This window comes from Anthonomus grandis, chromosome 5 (assembly GCF_022605725.1).
Source record: "Anthonomus grandis grandis chromosome 5, icAntGran1.3, whole genome shotgun sequence".
NCBI lineage: Eukaryota > Metazoa > Arthropoda > Insecta > Coleoptera > Curculionidae > Anthonomus > Anthonomus grandis.
In genome coordinates this window covers 7,888,065-7,913,082 of record NC_065550.1, presented here as the reverse complement: position 1 = coordinate 7,913,082, position 25,018 = coordinate 7,888,065, and the positions used below count along the sequence as shown (strand labels likewise).

The following is a 25,018-nucleotide window of genomic DNA, read 5'->3' as shown; positions in this document are numbered from 1 at the left end:
CAGAGCAGCAACGCTGTGTGTTTATCGCATTTTATCTTCTGCGTTTTCTGCTGTAAATTGTTGTTCTGACCCAAAAATTATAAAAAGCCGTGTGATTCCCTAAGTTTTTCTAAAGGGGAAAAACTTTGCTTGTTTTTCTAAAGGGGAAAAACTTGGGGCAATTTCAACCAGCTTTGAACAAAATAAAAACATCAGTGTTGTTAGATGTCATAAAGAAAATAATCGCATTGCCTGTTTAAAATTATCGTACATGATCGTACTGAACGTCGATATTTATACTTTGAAGTCGAAAGTTTAAGAGGAAAAAAATTCTGAAAATATTCTTAAATGTATTTATTTCCTAAATATTACAAAATTTGAATTAAAATATGGTTAACATTCATCAAAAATTATGTCATCGTCTTCAGATTCTGCGTTAGTTTCTTTCTCTTTTGTCGCAGCTTTATTCTGATAAAGTGTGGCTGACGTCATACTTCTCAACATTTTTTCACTAGGATTAAATCTAAAACAGTTTTGTTCTAGATGAACTTTCTGGGAAAATAACATATGACCATTTAACGTATCCGTTATTATTCTATTTCTTGCCTTAGTTTTTATCAAATTCACCTTTGAAAATTGCCTTTCACAACTGGCACTTAAATGCGGTAGTGACAGGTGACAGCATATTTGGTGCACATTTGTGCGTTTTGAAGTTCACAAATTTGAGGTAAAGATTTCATCAGCGGTAAAAGTGTGGTCTCATTGCCCTTTTTGATACTATCTAAAGTTAAGATGGGCAACTTACTTAGCACAGGATCTTTGAAATTATACCCTTTTTTTTATTTCTAGACAAGCAGTAATTAAAAAGTAAGTAATTAAATTACGACAGCGTTGAAGAAAATCAATTTTAGCAGGTTCCTCTAAAGAATCTATATTCTGAAGAACCCCAATACCCAAATACATATTTGTTATTCGAAGGAAATGTGCATCATCAGTTGGGTCAATTTTACCAATGTCTGTTTTATTGATATAGTTTTGTTCCATAAAAGCTGATAAAAAATCTTTGTAATACGTAACCATCTTACTGTGTAAATTTAAAATTACCACTTTTTCACTCTGAAAATATTTGTTAAGGTCGACAAATTTAGGTAGAACCCATTCCAAAAAAATATAAAATATTTTTATCTCGAATTTATTAAGAGCAATATTTATTTCCTCGCTGAATATAAGACGATGTTCCAGGTAATTTGAAGTGAAAAACAATTTTAAAGGTTCCCACCGTTCTAGGATCCGCTTAACCACCTGCGGTAATGACAACCTACGAGTTTGGGCTGGTCTAAGTATCTTGTGTGGTTCAGTATTACAAAAGTCCTGAAATTCTCTGAACATTGCCTGTCGCTTAGCGCTGTTTTTAAAAAACCGTAATTATTTCTGGCCAAATCTTCACACATTCGGAATAAATTTTTACACGCTTCACTTGCGCATAAATGCAAAGAATGGCATGCACATTTCTGAAGCATTAATCCCGGGATATCGTTAGCTAATTTGCTTGCCACCGAGTTTTTACTACCAAACATGGTATTACAGCCGTCCGATGCAAAACCAATCATATTTTTAAGAGGAATACCATTTTGCGATAGGAGTGTTATTATTTCCTCATATAGCCTCTGGCTAGTAGCACCTTGATCCGCTTTCTCAGGTTCATCCCCAGAGAAAATTTGCAAAAGTTTCCAGAAAAGAGTATCAACTTTACAGATTTTAGGATGGAAAAATCTTACGCATATACATAAAGTTTTAACTGATGAAGTGTCAGTAGATTCATAAATAATCAGACTGAATTTGGAGCCCTTTAAATAAGAGATTATTTCTTGTTCGGCACAGGCACCAAAAACATTTTATGAAACTTGAGTCGCTTTAAATCTTCCTAGTGACATTTTCGAGTCAGGAAAACAACTTTTAATTAGATTTGTTAAATGATCAGCTGAATTAAAAGAGATATTGTGCTATGTCAAAAATCCTCTTATTTTAATTTCGGCCACTTTGCTCTGAGTTTGCAAAGAACTCTCAGGTTTATTAAACAAAGAGGTTATTGTCATCTTTGGAAAAGCTTTTTAAGTTGAACATGCTTTGATGATTTAGCATGATTTTTAATAACGGTTAGTTTTGCAGTAAGCTCTTAATTACAAGGACGACACCTAGCTTTACACAACCGCTCATAGTTACCACAATCACGTGTAAAAGATGCAGGTAAACTGTAAGCTGTAAGTAATTTATCCCCGATTACGATTCGATATACTCTAGTTGTGTACGGCGCCGCGCCGCCCATAACCGTTCATATATTTTGTAATATGTGTCATCCATTAGATAGGCAACCACAAACACTTATTAATGCGCAGAAGACTTATATAAATTCCTACTTAATACTATAGTATGTTTGTGACTAAATAAAATATTGGTAACAAAATATTACTATTATATGAAGTAGGGTTTAATTATTTTTTTGAATTAAAAAAAATAAATAAAATTTAGTCAAAATTATCGTACAAAGTGGCATTATCGCATAAGTACTATCGTACATTGTACAAGCATTGGTTTTATCGTACGAAATCGATAATTATCGTACATCTAGCAAGACTGAAAAACATCTAACCTGCAAACCCTTCGACCTTCCACGTAATAGTCGCCACGTTGCCAGATTGCCTATTTTTTCGCAACATCTAAAAAATGGGGTCTGCTTAAAATGTCAAACTAAAATTAGGGATGATGAGAAATTTATTTTTTGTGATTGCTGCAAGGCAGCTTTTCACAACATTAAATCATGCACTATTATGACTCCTACTGAAATCAGAGCAATGCAATTGCAGAAACAAAGAGCACTTATATTCTTCTGCAACAGTTGTAAGGAATCCTTGAAAAAACTCCATTATAAAAACTCCATTTTAAATGAAATAACATTGCTTACAATAGAGATTTCTTCTTTGAAATATGGAATTGACAATCTGCAGCAACAAAATTGTCGGGACCACAACTTACCTGCACCTACAACAGTTCAAATTAATTCAGAAGAAATGCTAAGGGAATTTCAGGGCCGGAATTCTGGGGCTTGTAATTACATTATTTTTAAAAGTAAGGAGTCTGAAGCTGCTAGGTTATAGGATAAAATTGACTTACTCTTGTGAAATAGCTTCCCTTAGAAATGATATACAGTCTTTTAAAATCTCTAAGACTCCAATGGTAATCAAAGACTCTGATGACGTTGAACCACATACCAACTCTATGTATATGGTGTAGCCAACAAATAACTCTGTCAAGTCAAAAGAACCATCTCCATATGAACATAGCTACTCCTATACAAATAAAAAACGCCTCTCTTTACCTAAGAAATCCATAATTTTTATTTATGGAGACTCTAGTGCCAGACGTCTATCATCGATTCTCAGGGAATTGTCAGGCTATGATGTATCAGGAAAAGTAATGACTGGTGCTCCTTTTCACAGACTAAGTAAGGACCTTTTTGGTAATGTTATTAATTATAATAGTAAACATAATGTAGTTGTATGTCTTAATTTAAGTTTTACGCAGGTCACATTGTCTAGTCTAAATAATCTGTTGTTTATAGGAAAGAGTACTAATATTATCTTGTGTATTACGTATAATTTCAGTCACAATCGCTTCTATTTTAAGACTCTTAAATACATCAATTCATTTATAAGAAATAAAAACCTATCTGTGAGAGTTATCACTAATGCTTTTGAAGGGCCATCACATCGGCTATCACCGAAATCACTGTGTAATATTTTATCATTATATATATCTACCACTTACTCTGCCTTAAAAATAGTATCAAAAACTATACCTTGTATGCATATAACATGGAATAGTGGACATCTGGAACATAACAAAACAGCCAAACTCAGTCGGAGTCCATTTTGCTTTAGCCCTTTTAAATATTCAGTCAGTCAGAAATAAATCTGATGAACTCTCTTTATTTTTAGCATGTGAAAATAACCCTGTCATTGTTGTTTTGACCGAATATTAGCTCAAACAAGGTAAACCTTTTTTTATAGAAAGTTATGCTCTCGCATCCATCTATTCCCGTTCTCAGTATAATCATGTCTTTGATATTAATAGAGAATAAGTTTTTAGGAAGATATAGCTTTGTTGATGCAACCAAGTTTGAGTATCTCCTGGAAAAAAAACTTTTGAATTTTGTATTGTTTTTTCTAAACAATTAAATTTGTACATTTTAAGCCAAATATCGGTAAATGCATCACTAATATTGACAGGTGGCATTAATGTAAATTATTTAGACTGCAATAACTCTAACAATTATTTGTCGATATATAGAGTGCTGAAATCTTTTAATTTAAGTTTGCATGTAGATCAACCTACTCGCATCACTGCTAATTCAGCATCACTTTTAGATTATGTTTGCTCTACGCTCTGTGAAACGCAGGTTGCATGTAGAATTGTAAATGCTGGGTTGTCTGATCATGAGGCCGTATTATGTTATTTTCTTCTAAGTGAAAAAAAGTGTACCTCAAGAAAAAAAAAAGGTTGCTCACTAGAAAAAAATTCTGTAAATTTAAAGAATGTTGTAATTCAATAGACTGGAATGGTATCATACTTGACAAGGTGATCCTTTTAAGAATTTCCATTCAACTTTAGTGGATGTTTTTGAGTCAACTTTCCTCATGATGATAATTAGGGAAAAAAAGAGAAGACTCTGGTATAGCAGGGGTCTTTTAATTTCTGGTAAAAATCTTCGGTGTTTGCACTCCATAAGAAAGTTTGCCCTAGACAACTCCAGATTCATATCCTACTTTAATAGATATCGCAAAATTTATCGCGATACAGTGAAACTGGCAAAAAACTTATACTACTCAAGTAAAATAAACCAATCAAGAAATAAGTCTAGAGAGTCTTGGAAAATTGTTAATGACGAGGTGAACGTGGGAACCCTTCTTTTTCTAATAGGACGGTGTCGGCCGAAACACTCAATCGTTTTTTCCAGGGTGTTACTTTGGATCTATTAATATTATTGCCTCAGTCTGTTAGAGATCCGCGCTCATACTTACCCAACATTAAGGTGCCTGAAACATTTTTCTTTAGATCAACAGATTCTAGAGAAATAATGGAAGCTCTATCCTCAATGAAAAATAAGAACTCTTCTGGATGGGGTGGGCTGTCACTAAATGTCCTAATAGCGCTACCGCTCCCCTTGATTCTTTGAATGAGGTGATAAATGTTTCACTTTCAAGTGGGTCCTTTCCACATTTACTTAAAGATGCCTTGATTATACCATTATTTAAGGGTGGAAACTATGATGTCCCATCAAATTTCAGACCCATAGCCATGCTTCCCACGCTTGGCAAGCTTGTAGAGAGATTGGTAAAACTAGGATGATGGAATTTCTGAAACGGCATAATGTTCTTAACCATCAGCAATTTCGATTCCGGATGAAACTGGGTACATCTGATGCTATTTTCAATTTTTTGGAGTCTGTACATGGGGTCGAACGCTGGGGAGAATGCGGCGGCGGTGTTCTGTGACTTATCTAAGGCGTTTGATTGTGTAAGTCACAGAATACTGCTGCAGAAGCTAGGAACCTATGGATTTACAGGAGTTGCTCTCGAGTGGTTTCGTTCATACCTATCTGGAAGAACACAAAGGGTATTCTTTGATAATGATATGTCATCCCGTCTGGATATGGATGCGGGTGTACCCCAGGGTTCTGTTCTTGGACCAATATTGTTCCTGCTATATGTCAATGATATCTCTCAAATTCTAATTAGGGGCAAATTTACTATCTTTGATACAACAATACTTTGGCATGACATTTACACCAAGAGGTTAAAGAATATTGTTGATGAAGATTTAATTCTTGTAAAGTCATAGTGTGAATCTAATAGATTAACTTTTAATATTTCTAACACTAATATTTTAAATGTAACTTTGGAACTGTCACTTTGCAAAATGAAACAATAAGTCCTTCAAAAACATGCAAATTTTTGGGTCTGACAATTGATAAGCAATTAAAATTTGAAAATCATATCTCCTCTTTAATAGGGAAATTATCATCCAACTGTTATGCTATTAGAGTAATAACACATTCTCTGGGACTTGATGTGGCTAATATTGCCTACCATGCGCTTATTGAGTCTCATCGGAGATATGGTAGTGTGTTTTGGGGTGTATGCTCTTAGTATTTATCTACAAAAAATATCGCCATCAGCTTGCCCCCCCCCCTTTAATCTGCGCCTAAAAGTGAGCAGGTTAAGTCCTCTATTGTGTACGGGGGCAGAAGGCTTTTTAACCACCTACTCCTTTATATAAGGCTAATAAATTGTGAAAAACGTTTTAGGAAAAATATAAAGAAACTTACTTGCTAAAGCATTTTATTCTCTAGACGAGTTTTTAAATACAACTCTTTGACAGTGAAGAGTTTTGTGTAGCGTGATGTGACTTCTTACTACCTTTTCTTTGGGTGTGTTCTATATTCTATGTATGTAAGAGTTGTTAAAATTTTTATATTTTTGTAAAAAATGTTGTTGTCAACTACCTTTAAGGTTTTATATAATGCTTTGTTAACAGCAGATTATGTTACGTAATAATAAAGTTATTTTTGACTTTGACTACGATAAATGTATAGCAACACATCATGGATGTAGCTGGAATTGAAGAGAATCATGTTAAAAAGGTATTGAGGCTCGAAAAGCGAGTCCCAATAAATGTAGACCTCTTCGCTTACCATTTGACAGCTCTTAGATATGCCATTCTGTAGTTAGCATAAATATGTATATACGTATCAAGCATCCTCTATTGTGTACGGGGGCAGAAGGCTTTTTAACCACCTACTCCTTTATATAAGGCTAATAAATTGTGAAAAAGGTTTTAGAAAAAATATAAAGAAACTCACTTGCTAAAGCATTTTATTTTCTAAACGAGTTTTTAAATACAACTCTTTGACAGTGAAGAGTTTTGTGTAGCGTGATGTGACTTCTTACTACCTTTTCTTTGGTGTGTGTTCTATATTCTATGTATGTAAGAATTGTTAAAATTTTTATATTTTTGTAAAAAATGTTGTTGTCAACTACCTTTAAGGTTTTATATAATGCTTTGTTAGCAGCAGATTATGTTACGTAATAATAAAGTTATTTTTGACTTTGACTACGATAAATGTATAGCAACACATCATGGATGTAGCTGGAATTGAAGAGAATCATGTTAAAAAGGTATTGAGGCTCGAAAAGCGAGTCCCAATAAATGTAGACCTCTTCGCTTACCATTTGACAGCTCTTAGATATGTCATTCTGTAGTTAGCATAAATATGTATATACGTATCAAGCATAAACGGAGGCTTATTGGGTATCTAGTAAATTTTAATAAAACCAAGATGCAACAAAATATGCATAAGGAGATGGTGCTCGAGTTAGCGCCGTTTGGATCAAGTTAAAAAGATCTTGTGATGATTTATATGGTAAGCCAAAGATAGTTACGTCTAAGATATATCAAGTCTTAAATATATCTCAACTGCCACAATGTTGAGGATATGAGAACAAGACTCCACAAATTTGCCTCCAACATCTCTACCACAAACAATGACATAATAATCATTATAGAGACTTGGCTAATAAAGGATTATATTTAATGCTAACATTCAAATTCTCAATTATAATATCTGTCGGTTTGATAGAGATATGAGTTCTTTATATAATTATAAAGAACATAAGATAAGATGTATGTCCCTCCGGATTCACCAGAAGAATGGTATGCCAGTCACTGCACTGAGGCTGAAACAATTTCAAACATCTATCCAGGTAGTTCTCTTTACTTATTTCCTGACTACAACCCGCCTTTAGCAATATGGCATTGTGAGAATAGAGTCCAATATTCCCAATGTCCTAGAGGATATCGGGCAGTTAATATTTGTGAAAACTTTAACATTAGACTTAAAAAAGTTATCACGGTGCCAAATAGCCCCGATTCTTGGATTTAATATTTGCCACTAATACTGAAGACATCACTGTTGAAGAATGCTATAGATCCTATCTTTACTGATTTTCTCAACTACAAGACCTACCATAAACAGAGAGAGACCTTACTTACAATTTCAGGAACAATTTAAGGACTTCTTGCATGCTGCCTATGGAGCACTAAATACTTTTCTTCTTCTGTTCCATGAGAAGAACTCTTAAATGACAATATTGATAGTGCAACTAGTGATGTAAAATTTTCGAGCACGTAATTTAAAAGAATGTTCCCTGAGCACGAACGAGCATGAACGAGAATAAACAAGCATAAACGAAAAAAACTTGAGAATTTATGTTTTGGCGTGGGTAAGGATAAGGGATGTGGTAAAGTATTCAAAAACTTATTTTTCATGATTTTTTCTCAAAATGCTCAAAATTCTCAAAATGCCTAGAAAAATGCTCAATATTCTCCTAATGCTTTGTAAAATACCGACACTGAATTATTGTTCTAACTTTATAAAAACCTTAACATCATAATATTCATAAATCCGGATAGAATAAGAATATTCATCATAAATAACCAAATATTATATCTAAAGGGGTTTTTAAAGAATATACAAGAATTTATGTTACCGATCAGGTTTGATATTATATTCTTAAAAACTGAGCATAGTTTGTGTGCTATGCTATGTGAATACAAATACAAAGTAGGTAAAGTAATATGAAAATAACATGAGAAACGTTTTATGATGTAAGAAGTAAAAAGTAACTCGAAAAAAAGCTTTATATTAAAAAAAAACTGCAATCTGCAATAAACCAAAAATACAGTTTTAACTTAACTCAGGTACTCTAATTGTGGATCAATATCAAGATCAAGAGTAGTTAAGCCCATCGAAACTTTCTGGCCCAATTGCTACTATTGGAATCGAAATCGTGAACACTGTAGGCCCCGCTCTTTTCGTCAGCGGACTCATCAGTTTCTGAATTCTCAGATTCTAATGTGAATAATAAATCATGGACCTGATCACCCAGAGGAGAAGCTGTCTGTGTAGACGTGTAAGGATCCAAGGATTGAGGTTGGTTTACCTCCATTGACGTTGATTCACCTTGTCTTTGGGACTCTTTGGCCATCAGATTAAGGTTACAGGCAATATATAATTAGCATTCCCGCTCTCTTCACCGTCAAACGATTTCGACGTTTAGTATGGACTAACGAATACCTACTAAATGTTCGGCGTAAAATAAAGCGCGCCTAATACGGAATCGTGCTGAAAATTCTCTGGCGAACGTTCGCGCACGAGAGAACGATCTATCTTGCGCGCACGAACGATTTATCGGGCGCGAACGTGCACGAATATTCGCCATAGCACGAAGGGAACGTTTCTTCATTTACATCACTAAGTGCAACTGAAACTTTTTATCAAGTAATTGAACAAGCCTATACTCTCTATATGCCTTTAAAGTATAGAACTATCTTAACTTATTCCTCTTGGTTCTCAAAAGATCTAAAACAACTTCTCAGGGCAACAAAGTGAGATTACTGTCCGTTTAAGAAAGACAAGTCATGAATCATATTTGCTATTTTGTAATTATCGTTTAAGATGTAAAGAGGTTGCTAGTGAGAGTCGTAAAAACTATATTGTTGGTCGGGACAATCGGTTAAACTCTAATCCTCCTCAGTTTTGAAAATGTTTTAATTTATCTAGATCCAATAACAACTTATAAATTACAACAATAACAACTTATAACACGCCAAATATCATGAATCTGGGCATCTCTACTGCCTCAGGGGGTAATGATGTTTTAGAAGTGTCTAGCAAAGAGGTTTGCTCTTTGCTAGACACTTCTCTACCTGCTACAGCGACAGATCCCTCAATAACAACGTTACAACGAAATACAATGAATAATGTTCTTTTCCATATCCCTTACCATCGAAGAAACTATATGTGTAATAGTCGTTTGAGTCGATTTTTTCAGATTGGTGAATGGTGTTGGTTATGTCGTCACTGGCATTTCTCTCTCTCAATGCAGGTTTCAGTGTCGTGGATTAGTTTAATTTATGTTAAGTTCAATTATCATGATCAATTGTGAATATTTTTGTAAATTTTTAATAATATCTTTGAAAATAATTATTGATAATTATCATGATTTCATAAAATGTTATTTTCGAAATGTAACATAATTTCAAGTATCTGCCTTTATATATATTTTGTTAAAAAAAGAGGTGATCCCGTTAAATACTTATATATCCAAAATATAACTATACAAACAAAACTTTTTCGTTAGCGGTTGCATTAAAAAATCAGTGTTAGCTTACCTTTCAAATTAAAACTTGATGCTAATAAAAAAGGGCATTCTGCTTCCAATAAAATTAATAGAGTTACTATAGTTAACATTAATTCTTTTCAACCGAATATATCCCATTATCGCAGCAAACGTGCACCAAACCGTAAATACTCGTACACACAGAACACAAATATAGACATCTAAATCAAACACATGTATGAAGATTTTAAGCATAAATATAATGACAACTTTTCTTATGAACTATAGAAAAATAGCTGCTGAAATGATCATTTCATTAGAAACCCTAGTAATGAGGAATACTAGTGTTATGAAGATCCATAAAGTTAGCATTTTACCCTGAAAGTAATTCCGATGCATGTGAAACCTACGCAAAGCATAATGAAAATAACGTTTTGATATTGCATAATTCACACGCGACACATCGCGATGGTAAAGTTAAAGTTTCTTATACGTCTTGCTATTTGGAAAAAAAAAACAAAAAAGTTGGTGATCGAATCGAGAATATTTTGGTGAGGCCCTGGTGTGTCTGTGGCTCTGGTAATGCAGAACAACTGATAATATATGCCGATTTTTATTAACGAACGGCTTGCCGGGTTTTCATAACCTAAAGTCGAAATTATACCCATTTGTAGTTACGTCATCCAGGTGAGAAAAAACGTATGGCGTAGATATTTTTGCCAATCAATATTAGGTTAGAAACTTTACCATCGCCTTCAGAAATTAATAGTCTGCTATGTATTTTTATACGTTCAGAAATTAACAAATGATTTATTTTAGCAGCATATTATTATATTTTTATATTCTTTATTATTCGTGTATATACTTTCATTCCTAAAAAAATTTAAAAAATCTTGTAGTATTTATTGTATTATTAACAAACTCAACAATTAACAAATATTATTACAATTAATCATAAATAATCGGACATAAACAACAAGTCCGAAACGGAATTGCACTTCAAATTGAGAATGTGATAGAGCGAGCCGCAGATGCAACAAAATTGAGCACAACAACGATCGCAAATATAAAGAAGAATGGGATAAAATCAGATCAGGATTACGCCGCTCATATATTTTCCAAGCAAAAGACCGCAAAAACCAAATCTACAACATATTTGAAAAGTAGAATACGGCAGTAGACATAACAAAACCGATCTTACAAAAATTGTGAATAATGGTATAAAATTATTTAGCTATTATTAATATATAACTCACTGGGAAAAATTTAAATACTGACAATTTCATTTACTTGTTCATGAAAAAAAATGCTGTTTGAAGGAATATGTTAATGCATTAAAATGAAAATACCATTCCAAAAAATAAAACATACAAACTCAAATAAAACACGCCATATTGCATTACCAAGTTAATGAAATTGCAACGATATGATTGAATACTTAAACGACGATCATAAAATAAAATTTGCTAGATCAAAAAAAGATTAATCAATCTCGTCAGTATTGTCAGAGTCAGAACTGAAATCAGAGATATTGTCTTCGTCATCGTCGTCTTCGTCAGTCGAAATCACAAGTGGCAGAATGTCATAGACATCACACACTTGTATTGCCTCCCAAGCCTTTTCAATTACCTTTTCTGCATAAAAAACATATTTTTGCCAATGATTTATAGAAATTTCGTTTATTACCCTTTCCCATGTAGTCAGAACTTCTGAAGGTGACCCCTTAAAATTGGAAATATATTGATCATATTTTCGTTTACATTCCGACCATACCATTTCAATTGCATTAAACTGGCAATGATATGGTGGCAGTCGCAAAATTTTATGTGCTAAAGGTTTAACATATTCATCAAGGAAGTACTTTTTTTCACTAGGGAAGTTTCTGCATGCAATACTCCATATTTTATCTTTCATGGCTTTTTCTGGAAAGCCAATATTCTTTTTCTTCAACCATTCGGTCAGTCTCTGCTTTGTCCAAGATTTTCTCGGGATTTCTTCTAATAAACCAGAATGGTAACTTACATTGTCCATGATTATAAATGACTTTGGGGGAAGATTTGGAACCAGCTGAGTTTCAAACCAGTTTTCAAAGTTTTTCCTGTTCATATTGTCATGATAATCTTCCATCTTTAATCCTCTCTTGAATATTAAACTTGCACCCTTGATGAAGCCATCTTTGGTTCCAGCGTGTACCACGATATAACGATGACCTTAAAAATAAAAGATAATTCAATTCTCTTCTTTTAGAAAGCATTCTTCCAGAACATAAATTTAATATAATTAATAAGTAATGTTCTATGCACATACGAGTAGTATATGGAGTTAAATTCCCTCATCTCATATTGTCGTAGACAGAAATTATATGAAACTATGAAACAGATGAAATTATGAAGTTAGAGGGCCCTTACAAGGGCAATAGTTTTTATTCAAAAAAAAATCTAAAAAGATAACCAGATAATTTTTACCTTCACTGTTTTTCCTTGAATCCGTGTGCTTGGTGTCATCTTGCCAGCTACTACGAAATGATCCCTTGCTAAAAATCCACGTCTCGTCAATGAAAACTAGAGTAAAACCTTCCGAACCTACATTTTTATTTTTGATATACTACCTTAAAAAACTGATTCTTTTATGAACAATATTTGGCAAGTCCATCAAATATTTTCTGTTATTTGATTTTTTCCACTTGAAGCCTATACTATTGATCCATCTTCTTAAGTAATATTTTTGATTGACAGTGACAGATATTTCACATAACCTAGTATATAAAAGATGAATAATCATCAGACACCAATTTTTTTCAAAAGTTTGTTGTCGGCGCTGTTTGGAATATACTAAACAAAGATAAACAAAAATTACGTCATTACAAATGGGTATAATTTCGACTTTACAACAATAACATAAACAAACCAGTGTCATTTATCAAGAGTGCATCTAACCACATAATTTTTAGTGTTAATTTTTCTCTGTGCATTAAACCTTAAGTAGTGTTGGGCTGTAATATCGATACAGTTTTTTCTCCCATGATCAAGTGGCGTTTTCCACTTGCCTTAGTGGTGTGAGTAGAGCTGGGCGAGGGTACCGATATCGCAATTTCTGGCTCTTGTACTAAGTGCAAGACTGCAGTTACTTCCAGAAAACCTAAAAGAAATGGGGAGGTTTTTGGTTACCCTTGCGACCATTGAAGAAGCATGATCTGTCAAAGCTGCAGTGACTTAAGTGCCACTGAAATTAGGGCAATGGTGTTAAGAAAGAGATCGATGCCCTTCTACTGTAAAGAATGCTTAGGCAGCGTCAAGCAGCTACTGGGACTAATCGATCGTGTAGGAGTACTTGAAAGGGATGTTGAAGTGCTGAAGTATAAAATATCTAATTTGCCTGTTGTACTGGATGAACTTGAAAGGATCAGGACAAAGTTGGATGCATTACAGGTGGAGGTTATCTCATCTAAGATGCCATTGGCTTCCACTGGCAAGTCTCAACAACCACCACTTACTCAATCAAATGCTAGTAATGTTGTGTTGCATGAAATTATGGAGAGGCAAAAACGTAACTGCAATTTAATGCTTTTTAACCTAAAGTCCGAGTCCTCTGAAGATCCGACTTTCACAGCAGAGATCTCTAGTCTGCTGAATGATGTGTTTGGCCGTAATATTCCTATATCCAAGGCGTCTAGATTTGGAAAACCCAACTGTAATGGCTGCAGACCAGTTAAGATCATACTGGTGAACCATTGGGATGTCGGATTCCTACAGAAGAACAGGAGTAAGTTCTCAGGAAGAAAGATATACAGTGAGTCTGACCTTACCCCAGCTCAGTTAGAACACATTAATAAAGTCAAGGAAGAACTAAGGCTGCGCAGGGGCCGTGGTGAGGATAACCTCTTCATTAAGTATAGCAATGGTATTCCCTTAATAGCGGCAAAAAACCAAGGCCAACCACCCCCTTCTCCTCCCACTCCTTAAAAATTCTAGTTACTTGCTATTACCAGAACACCTGCGGCATGCGCTCCAAGACCAATACCTTCTTTAGTGCTGCGTCTACTTCTGGCTATGATATTATCTCCATCACAGAAACTTGGTCCCAAAATGATATACTTCATGGTGAAATCCTTCCCAACTCATACGGAATGTACCGTTCTGACAGATCTGACTGAAGAACTGACCTTGTTGCTGCTTCAAGGGGTGGTGGTGTTCTACTGGGGATTCTGAACCATCTCTCCTCGGAAGCCCTCGACCTCTCTGCGATCAGCCAAGAAATACCGGCAATTGACCTGGTAGGATATAGAGTCAAATTTAATCATTCCATACTGTATATTTTTGTACTGTACGTTCCTCCTTCCATCGACTGCGTGCAGTTAGAACGCTTCTCGAAGCATTTTCCATGGTTAATGCAATCTATTCTAAACATGTGATTATCCTGGGAGACTTTAATATCTCCAGTTATATTGAACACTCGATATCTCCCAATAGTAAACGTCAAGTTCTAAGTAATTTTTTTGATTTCCTGAACTATAAGCAATTAAATAACGTGGTAAATAACAATCTTCGCTGTTTGGATTTAATCTTTGCAAGCTTTGATATCTATATACTTAACAGCGGTGCATCTCTTGTCCCGGAGGACACCTACCATTCTTCTCTGTCATTTGAATTCCATGCAGGCCTTACCTCTTTCAATAACCTACCCCTTAATAAAGCTGGAATAAAGGAATTTAATTTTAGAAAGGCTAACTTTCTGCTTCTGTATCAGCTGCTGCTAGATACTGATTGGTCGCATTTCGTGATTTTAAGATTTTCAAGTCTAATCATCCTCTAGAGATATTTAGATCTCCGCGCAAGACAACTAAAGCTCTAATTTTACAAGCCTACAAAATGTACATCCATAGTATTGAGAACAAAATAACCTCCGATCCGAGTGAATTTTGGTCTTTTATTCGAAGCAAACGTAATCAGTCTCAAATCCCCGGCTCAGTGAAGCTTTCTAACCAATCATACAATACGCCTGACAGCATTGTATCAGCTTTTAGGGATTATTTCAGGAGTGTATACACGAACTCACTTCCCAGCGATCATCCTGTCGTTTCTGAACCTCCCTTAACTTGCACAGACGTCGTCGCGCTCGTGGCTACCAACATTATAACGGCGAGCAAGTGTCTCAAAAGCAAAATGATCTCTGGCCCAGATCTAATTCCTAGTTTCTTAGCTAAGAACTGCTCTGTTGCACTTACAGCCCCTCTGCTCCACATTTTTAATCTGATCCTTAACACTGGTATTTTTCCCAATATCTGAAAGCCAGCCAAAGTTTAAATCTTTAAAAAGGGCTGTGCTGGAACAATAGAGAATTACTGCCCTATATCCATTCTGTGCAATTTCTTAAAGTTATTCGAGTTGGCTCTATATAAATTAATTTTTCCCAAGGTTAAGCCCATGCTGACCAACGATCAACATGGCTTCGTTTCTGGTCGATAATGTACTACAAACATAGCATTCTTTTCTCAGTTTGTGTGTGAAGCACTTCATGATAGAGGTCAAATCGATGTTATCTACACAGACTTTCAAAAGGCTTTTGACCAGATTGACCACTTTATCCTATTTAATAAGCTTGAACGCCAGTTTGGATTCTCCGGTCGCTTGATAAAGCTCCTTAACTCCTATTTAGTTGACCGCTTTCAGTTTGTAGTGGTCGAACGCTTTAGATCTGCTTGTTTTTCACCCACCTCTGAAGTTCCTCAGGGCTCTAACTTGGGCCCCCTTCTCTTTAACGTTTTCGCTAATGACTTGATCTCCACCCTTAATTGCTCTCGGTTAGCATATGCTGATGACCTAAAGCTTTTTCATAGGATTGACTCTATAGCAGATTGTGGTCAACTGCAAGAGAACATCAATACTGTACACCATTGGTGCCGTTTGAACAGGCTTAACCTTAATATTTCCAAGTGTAATGTGGCTAGCTACTTTCAAATCAAAAGTCCAGTTGTCTTAATTTACTCAGTCAATGGAGAGTCTCTGGCAAGATCTACCTCTTTTAAGGATCTTGGAGTCACCTTTGACCAAAAATTTTCTTTTATCCCTCATATCGAAGATACTGTATCTAGAGCTACTCGTATGCTGGGCTTTATTATTAGAAATTGCAAACTTTTTTCGAACACTGCAACTGCCAAAACTCTCTACTATGCATTTGTTAGATGCAGGCTACAGCTCCCTCATTTGGTCTCCCATTTACAACCAGCACATTCACCTATTGGAATCAGTCCAACGGCGATTCCTTAAATGTTTGGCATTTAAGGATGATGGAGTCTATCCTCCAAGGGGTTTTGACCATAACCTGCTGCTCTCTAGGTAGACTGAACGGTCACTTGCGAAGAGGAGAGAAATGCATTCCGTGAAATTCTTGTTTAATTTACTTAAACATAAAATTGACTGCCCATCAAGTTTTGCAAAGGTTTTGCTTTCATATACGACGTCCAGGATCTAGACAGTGTCCAGCTTTTAACTTGGACACAGTCAGGTTTAACATTCCGTACCAGAGTCCTATTCACTTTATGTGTCAAAACTTGAACACTATTGCTGATTCTTATGATATTCACCATGACAATCTGGCACTTATTTTGATTATTTGTCACCTGCGTATGGTCGGTGGGGGAGGCTAGGTTATTTAGTTCTTAGTTACTTAGTTCTTAATTTGAATACATTTATTTACTCATTTTTTTTCTGCACTTTGGATTTAAATTAACTCTTGATTCTTATCCTAATTTAGTGTTGATTTTTTATTATTTATTTTCTCAAACTCAGTACTTTTTCTATTATATAGGAATTCTTTTATAGTTTAGTTGCATGGATCTAATACAGTTTATGCATTTTTATTTATATATTTAATTCATTTTCCTGTAACTGGGTTTTTGTAACCTGTTGGAAATAAAGCTTATTATTTTTATTATTATTATTAAAATAAAAGAAAGGCTTGCAAAGCAAGAAAAGAATATGCTTTGCTTCTTCTGATTGTGCTGCCACGATTGGACACTTTTAAGGAAATCATATTCACCCTACGTATGATTGCCTTTAATGCAATTTTCCTACCTGGTGGGACCAAAAGCGGCTATAATAATCCATAGGCTATCATATGGCATGAGGGAATACCATGACGATAAACGCATGACATTATTTCCACCTTTTTTCCTTTTCATTTAGCTAATAGAAATTTAAGAAAAATTGTGATTTGGTTGGACCAATGTTTCTGGCAAAATAAAAATTGGTCGCTATTATCTTTTATATATATATATATATATATATAATTAATTCTAATGAACTAACTTTGACAACACTAGAATTTAAATATTTCGAACCAGGTCACACGTTTATGTTAGCAGACTCACTTTACCACCCGGTAGAATTATCCTTTAAGAAAAAGAAAAAGGTTTATGATCTTACTAATTTTAAGGACTCTTTCATTTAAAATGACAATTTAAGGAAAGTTGTAAAAATGTTAAACTTAGTAATGACTGTAAATACTTTCATTCACTGATAATGCTTCAAAGCAGAAGCTACATAAACCGCATATGTTAATAATAATAACCGCATTTGTTTAACAAATATAATTATTAAAAAAATAAATTTTGAAAAAATTTGTGATGAATCTAAGCAGTTATATAAATAATGTAATATAATATAATATAGTATAATAAATTATAATACAATATAATAATACAAATATAATATAATAATACAAAACCACTATTTAGGAGTTAAGATAGTTGTCTTAGCAGGCAGATTTAAACACGATTTTTGAAAACGGCAGGTTACACTAGGCGACCTGGATCTGGTCTTCAACGAAGGACTAATCCTCATGATGATCACTTTATCATCTAATAAAGTCTCTGATACTCTCATGCTACAGCAGTAGGAATCAGATATCAACTTCATTGCATACGGAATACCAATGTAAGCGAATGGACCGTTAGACGAAGACTTGGTGAAGCCAATTTTGCTAGTCATAAACCCGCGACAGGTCCAGAGCTACTTAGACGTCATCCTGTTATGCTCCAATTTATCAGAAATCATAAACACTGGGGTGAAAATGACTTACACTGATGAGTCGAGATTTAACCTACGGTCCCAGATGGTCGGGAAAGAGTATGGTGAATACCATAAAAATGTTTTGCAGAATGTACCTTTAATCATACGGTAGGTTACCAAGCGGGTTCACTTACGGTTTGGGCTGGAATTTCTCTAGAGGCACGCTGTTGGGCTGTACGTCATTCCAAGAGGCACATTAATAAAATTCTGTGAGATTTATTTATTCCTTATGTTAATTTTTTTGAAATAAATTTATTCTGATGCATGATTAGGCCAGACTATACCGCAAGAATTACTCAGGAATTAAACAATGAAGGAATAGGACATTCCTGTCTTAGATTGGCTAGTGTTAAGTCCAGATGCAAACTCAATTAAACATGTTTGAGAATAGTTGATATTAAAAATACTCCTTTGCAATTTTTTAGAAATACGTTTTATTTTTTTTTATAATTTAAGGTTTCTTTAGCAAACTATTAATTTATGTGTTTTCGTAATGGTATAAAAAAAAGTTTTTTTTGATAAATGGTATATTGTTGTTAAAATTACTTAGAACGTATGGTGTTATTTGTGTATAAGTTTAAAATAATACCACATCACTAAACATTTAAAAAAAAATAATAAGAAATTATAAATAAAATGTAAGTGCTCTGTTTTTCGTACCGATGAGTTTATAAATGATCTGCGTATAAATAGTGTGACTATTCGTATTATGCTGATCTGATATTTTTTTGACCTATTGTTTTAATCATTTGATCAATATACCCTTGGACAAAAAATAATGTGTATGATTATAAAACAAAAAAACTAAAGCAAATTAAATAATAGGTACATAAAAAAACACACAAAAAGGATTTTTGGCATTTTACATGTTAAGTTTATTGCTTTGTATAAAATCTAATACAGCCTGTGCCTAAAAGTAAGAATAAAAAACCAAAAGTTACCAGAAAACTAGTAGGCATATCATGATGTATATCAAATACTACATCTGGCAATCTGCTTGTTACAAGATATTAGGAAATAAATGAACTTATAGAAATTGCCAACAAACCCTTAGTTACCAAAAGCAGGTACTTAATTTAAAATTTCCTAAGGGACCTTAAATAATTAAAATTAAGAGAATACTGTTCGTAGTAGCGAAATGTGATAAAATGGTATGGGATTTCATTTAAATTTCAGAATGATGACAAAATATCTCCCAGAAAAAAGGACAAGTTGTTTCCACATTTAATAACAATTTACTAGAAAAATATTGGGCTTTTAGTATTTTAAAAAGACACCAATAGTCCTTTGCTAAGCCACTAACTATAAATATTAAGACACAAGCAAAAAGGCAAAATTTGAAATTGCTATTTGGTTTTAAATAAGTGTAATAGTATAGCTAAATATTGTAACCAATTGGCTACATTCTACTTATTATGATACAAAAGTACATTTTGCTAAATAAGCTAACATCGGGTAAGTTTTTCTATCAAAACTTTAGACACAAAAATGTTTTAGGTTTAAATCAAAGATTTTTCTATTTTTCGATATCTGACTCTTTCAGAGGTTTTATGTTAATTTTAATACTACTTTTAATTATTTACCGCATTACCGTCGCCTTTTTTTTCTAAAAAAAGTAATATACCTTCTTAAAACAAATAAGAACTAAAATTAAGAATAATAAAAACTGACCCTTATTATACATATGTATTTTTAGGTTCGGAAAACAGTTTAAAAGAGCAGAGCCTACACCATTTCTATTGACTTCAACATCATTTGCTCCAACAGCGTCATCGTCCAACTTTAGTTCAGTTTTATCTTCTTCCAGAGTACCATACCCCAGAGCCACTGAAAAAACTAGTACCGACAGTGACGCAAGTTAGGGCAATATCAAGCGACTCCATTGTCCATGCTGTCCTACTGCGGTGCAGGTTGATCTGTACGACCCTCATCTTTGGGCTTTTCTGGGTTTAGTTGTTTGAGGGTCACCTTTTGCAGTTGGTAGTAGGACCTGAAGTCTGCTTTCTCCCGGGCCTTGTACGATACCGCATCCACTGAGTAGGCGAGGGTTTGTCCTTTCTCCTCTGTCTTGCGGCTCAGGAGGTGCCAGTCTTCCGTCTTTAAGGCCGGGTTCTGTGCCTTAAGACGGATCCTGACCCTTTCTTCTTCAGTATAGTCGGAGATCCAGCCAATGATCTTTGGTCTTTTGGCAAGGTCCTTGGCCTCAATATCTTGAAACTCAACCCCTTCCAACATGTTCTTCCGCCTACCGGTGGTACTTGACAGCTACTCCTTAGTATGCGCGGTCGCGCAGGTCATCCATAAGACACCTGCGGAAAACGACGCCCCCAAGAACTGGACTAGATTCTGGCTGGTTGACGCTAGAGATTCCTTTTCCTCTTCAAGTTTTTTCTGAATCAGTCTACCTTGTTCCTGGCTTAGAAGTGTTTCTGGATGCCTATGGTCTGTTACCGCCATATTGATACCCGCCACAGTGTCCCTATAGTTGCCAGTCTGCACGTTGGTGCTCCTGAAACGCTTTGATACCTGTTTGGTTGACGATGCAGTAATCGAGTCTGAGTATGATCTCTTGGGTCCCTTCTATCTCCTGCGCCTTCTCCGTTGGCACTTCTTTGGCTTTTCAGCTATCCAAGCTACTGCTCTCTCTTCTTTTGGACGGTCCGCGGGTTACCCCGCCCTAGAAGATCTAGCAGCATCTGGTGGTTTTTTATTCTTACTCGAGTCCATGAGAGATCCCACGAGAAAGGAGAAAAAGAGGTCCGCGTCCGCAGTGCCCCCTTACAGACGTTTCATAGTCCAGGGTTTCGCTTGGTTTCCTGGAGACTTCGTAAAACACACTTGTTAGGTCCGGTACCATTCAAATGTTCGGCACGGGTCCAATAATACCGTGAGATTGCACCGAACAAGTTAGAGTGCCATTTAATAGGCGTTAAGTAAAGTGTCCTGCCGTACTAGCTGTGCCGACGTGCAGGCAGACACTCGAGAGGATGGGTTCCGCCGTGCATCGTAGTAAGCGACGATTCAGGTCGCAACACATCTCCGCCCCAACAGTAGTAATGTTGCTTAGTAAATATAATAAATATATAACTAGCAATATATTAGCAGAGGTAATAAGTAAATATATTAAAAGTAAATTTTACCCAAGTTACTATTTTTCCATTTGCCGTTGAAAATTTCAAAGAATCCAAAATTGCTCAAGCATTGAAACTGCTGAAATTGCTCTTCTCTCAAGTTTGACGTCGAATTTAGAGTAAGTTTTAACATAGAGGCTGTCAAAAAGTCTATACATGAACAAGAGGAATTCTACTGCGTATTGAGCTTCACTGGGTAATTTATTTTGGACTTGAATGTCTAGGAATAGAAAGCATATTTAGAAGTATTAATTCTTAAAATCATTTAAAAAATGAAATCTTACCCCACTTTGACATACTGTCCCTCTAGGAGTTTAAAGTATTATTGAAGGCCTGGGTGCAGTGTTTACCTTTTAATTAATCAGCATATTATGTTGTCGGCTGCTGCTTTAAAGTGTTCAGTTTTTCATAATCGTGGTCTGAAAAAAGACGTCTTCAAATGGTTATTATGTAAATAAACATTATTTTATTGATTTCAAATGTATCATACAAAATATTATTTGGCCACACAACAGACGGGTCATACTAAGGGATACATTACTAAGTTTAGTATAAACATTTTTTACTACGATAAAGGTAAATTATTAATTAAAAAGCTTATTTTAAGCACTCAGTTTATCATTAAATTAAGCTTAAGCTTACACCTCTGGTGGGGTCACTTGTTAAAGACCATTCTAACTTACCTTATATTAAGCCTGGGAGGTTAATTGAAAGTATAGCATCTGGTTTAAGGCCCCTCCTTGAATTGGGCATGAATGAATGAGGACTAAAATATTCTATTTTCACCTACATAGATTTTTAAATAGAACTGTTTATTGCAATAACTACTTATGCAAATGCAATATCGCCAATGTCTATGTTCGATTAAATGTTTTTGCTTTTTTTTAAAGGTTTTTTTCAATGTTTCAGTTCTTTTACAACAATATAATTCACTGCTTTTTTAGGAATTTTCCTTTGTCCCACGTTAGCACACCTAAATGAAAAGAGAGAGACACAACTAATGAGCTAAACACCTGGATAAATTTTGTGCGAAATATGAGAACTGATCAATTTTGTTAAGGTTTTTTGCAAAATTTAATTAATGTAACTTTTTCTCAAGTTTTTCTGCAGAAGTAAAAAGAGAGCCTCTGCAAGCTAATGAACCATAAAAAAGGACCGCTTTTTATATGATATATCAGATGCTTAATAGTCCGTGTAGTCTCGATGAGGTAATTTCGCTCTCTTACCGCCATTTATATGTCGAGGAGTAGCAGCTTTCTCAGTGTTCCGTAAATCGCCCAAGGTTCTAAGGCCCGGCAAAGAAACGAGGGAGGGAAAGAGACAGACGATGAGACGCGTGTGAGATTGGAGAAAACGAGCTAAGAGATCGGCTCCAGTGCGACAGCCGGCTTTACCCAAGCCGCGAAATAACAGTTGGCAACGTCGCACCACGTGGGAGATTCGGATCCGTTTAGGTGGATCCGTTTACGCTTCGAATGCGCGGCTCTGCCGAGATGGACGTTCAATTTTGATTTTGCTTTATTTACAAATTAGAATATTTTATTTATGTGATTGATTTATTGTTTTAAATATGTATAGGCGCCGTTAATAATTATATAAATGCAATATTAGACTTTTACCCCTATAGCCTAGTCTTTTAGTTATATACATTTCATCAATTAATAAATTAACAACTTTCTCAGTGGGTGCTAAAGAAGTGGATACAATGTTTAAATAATTAGTGGTGTCGTTAGTCTTATTTAAGTCAGAATTTGGTGACACATCAAAGCTAGAAGAAAGATACTGTAGGTACCTCTTGGTGGGTGAATTAAAATAATCTCTAAGCAATTCATATGCGCAAGGGGATATAATATATAACATAAAAGACATTACTATAGTTGATGGGCAATAACGTTTTTGCTTTAAAATAAGTAAAGTTATTTGGTCTATTTAAAGTATTACTCGATTACAAATGTCACTAGCTTTTTCATCCTCTAAGTTGTGTGAATCAGAACTTTCCAATAAACTTAACGCCTGTTTTAAGAAATTTGAATTTTGGTTAATGAAGTCATGAAACTTCTCTAGAGATGAAGAGTACGGTTAATTAAGCTCACAATAATCAGAAGACTTATACCTAATTAATAGATTTTCGAGTTGAGACCACCTACTTAATTTCAATTCGAAAGGTAAAATCCATTTTAGATCATTTTGGGACAACTCGTCGCTATCTATTGATATTTGTTAATAATATTTATACAAGCATCATTCAAATTTAAAGTATAGAAATATAGTTCTGTATTCCCAACAATGTTTACATTCCACAGGTCAGATATTAGAATTTTTTGGGAATAATTACTCATAAGATCTTGAAAATTTGTTATGAAATCAAGTTGCTTAAAGGCTTCATTGGCAAGTTCATTACGTTTTTGTAGTTCACTATTTCTTTCGTCTGGACTTTCTATAGGAAGAGGCACTGTTTTTGTTAAATATGCAGGTTATTTTGGAAAAATTTGAGGCACTGCTGAGCAAAGAAATCTTGCTTTAACTCTAATCTTAGTGAGTGTGCCATCAGGTAAAAGATAATCATCTTCATGGATAATATCATTCGGGTCAAAATGCTTGGCACAAACCATAGAATATTGAGTAGGAGCCCAATTATCTCTAGATATGGCCGAATGACCATTTAATTTTAAGTTGTTCATCTTTGGGGAAGCCAAAAACAGAAATACTTGCCTTCCCTGCTCTTAAACTACTTTTGTAATTAGATTTACATCCGAGAACACAGCAGGGACTTGGCATGTTTCAAAAAGCAAAAAAATTCTTCAATGAATTCCTATATACAGAGTGTTCCGTTGATCATGTTACAAACTTCTAGGGCAGATAGAAAACGTCAAAAGAAAAACAAAAGTTCATATAAACATGGGTCCGGAAAAGCTTCCTCAGGGAGCTAGAGCTCTTTGAAAATAACCTTTAAAAACTAGTTTTTTTTAATAGCTCCGGAACTACTTTAGCTACCGCAACCAATTTTGGGAGGTAAATTATTGTTAGTACGTTTATTCTTTTGAACCTCCTAAATAAAAAAAATATTTACCAGGGGCTTCAGAATCAGAGGGGTATTTGGTAAATTTAGGCCCATTTCTTTAAGACTTTAATTTCTGCCCGTTTGGGCATTAGATTATGATGTTCCTATGCTTTTTACATAAAAAATTGACAAAAAGCAAGTTATGAGATACAAAAATGAATTACCTATTATTATTAATAAACAATTAAAAAAAAATCTGGCGTAAATAAAAAATAAATGTTTAAAAAAAGTTAAGGTAGCCACTTTGATAAATTGGTACTCAAATTAATTAACTGTCACTTTAATTACCTTGAAGCATAAAATGTTTAAATGATTTTAAGTGTAATAAAAAACCAACAAATTAACAATTTTAGAAACGTAAACAAATTTTATTAAAGATTGGTATTACAAAAATAAACTTGACTGACTCGACTAAAGTTTCATATACGAGACTTTTCATATGCCCCCAAAGAAAAAAAAATCTAAGGGTGTCAAATCTGGTGAGCGCGCTGGCCAGGTGACAGGGCCTCCGCGGCCAATCCAGCGCCTTCCAAAATTTTC

General features: G+C 34.7%; 1 protein-coding gene across 1 annotated transcript; it reads right to left on the bottom strand.

Annotated features, from left to right (window-relative positions):
* Positions 1-11,169: 11,169 nt before the first annotated feature.
* Positions 11,170-12,925, bottom strand: LOC126736798 (uncharacterized). The gene is made up of 3 exons (XM_050441356.1): positions 12,826-12,925; positions 12,683-12,750; positions 11,170-12,427 (listed from the first exon to the last, which is right to left on the bottom strand). The coding sequence occupies exons 1-3, from the start codon at positions 12,867-12,869 to the stop codon at positions 11,700-11,702; spliced, it is 840 nt and encodes a 279-aa protein (XP_050297313.1). The 5' UTR covers positions 12,870-12,925; the 3' UTR covers positions 11,170-11,699.
* Between the last annotated feature and the right edge of the window lie 12,093 nt (positions 12,926-25,018).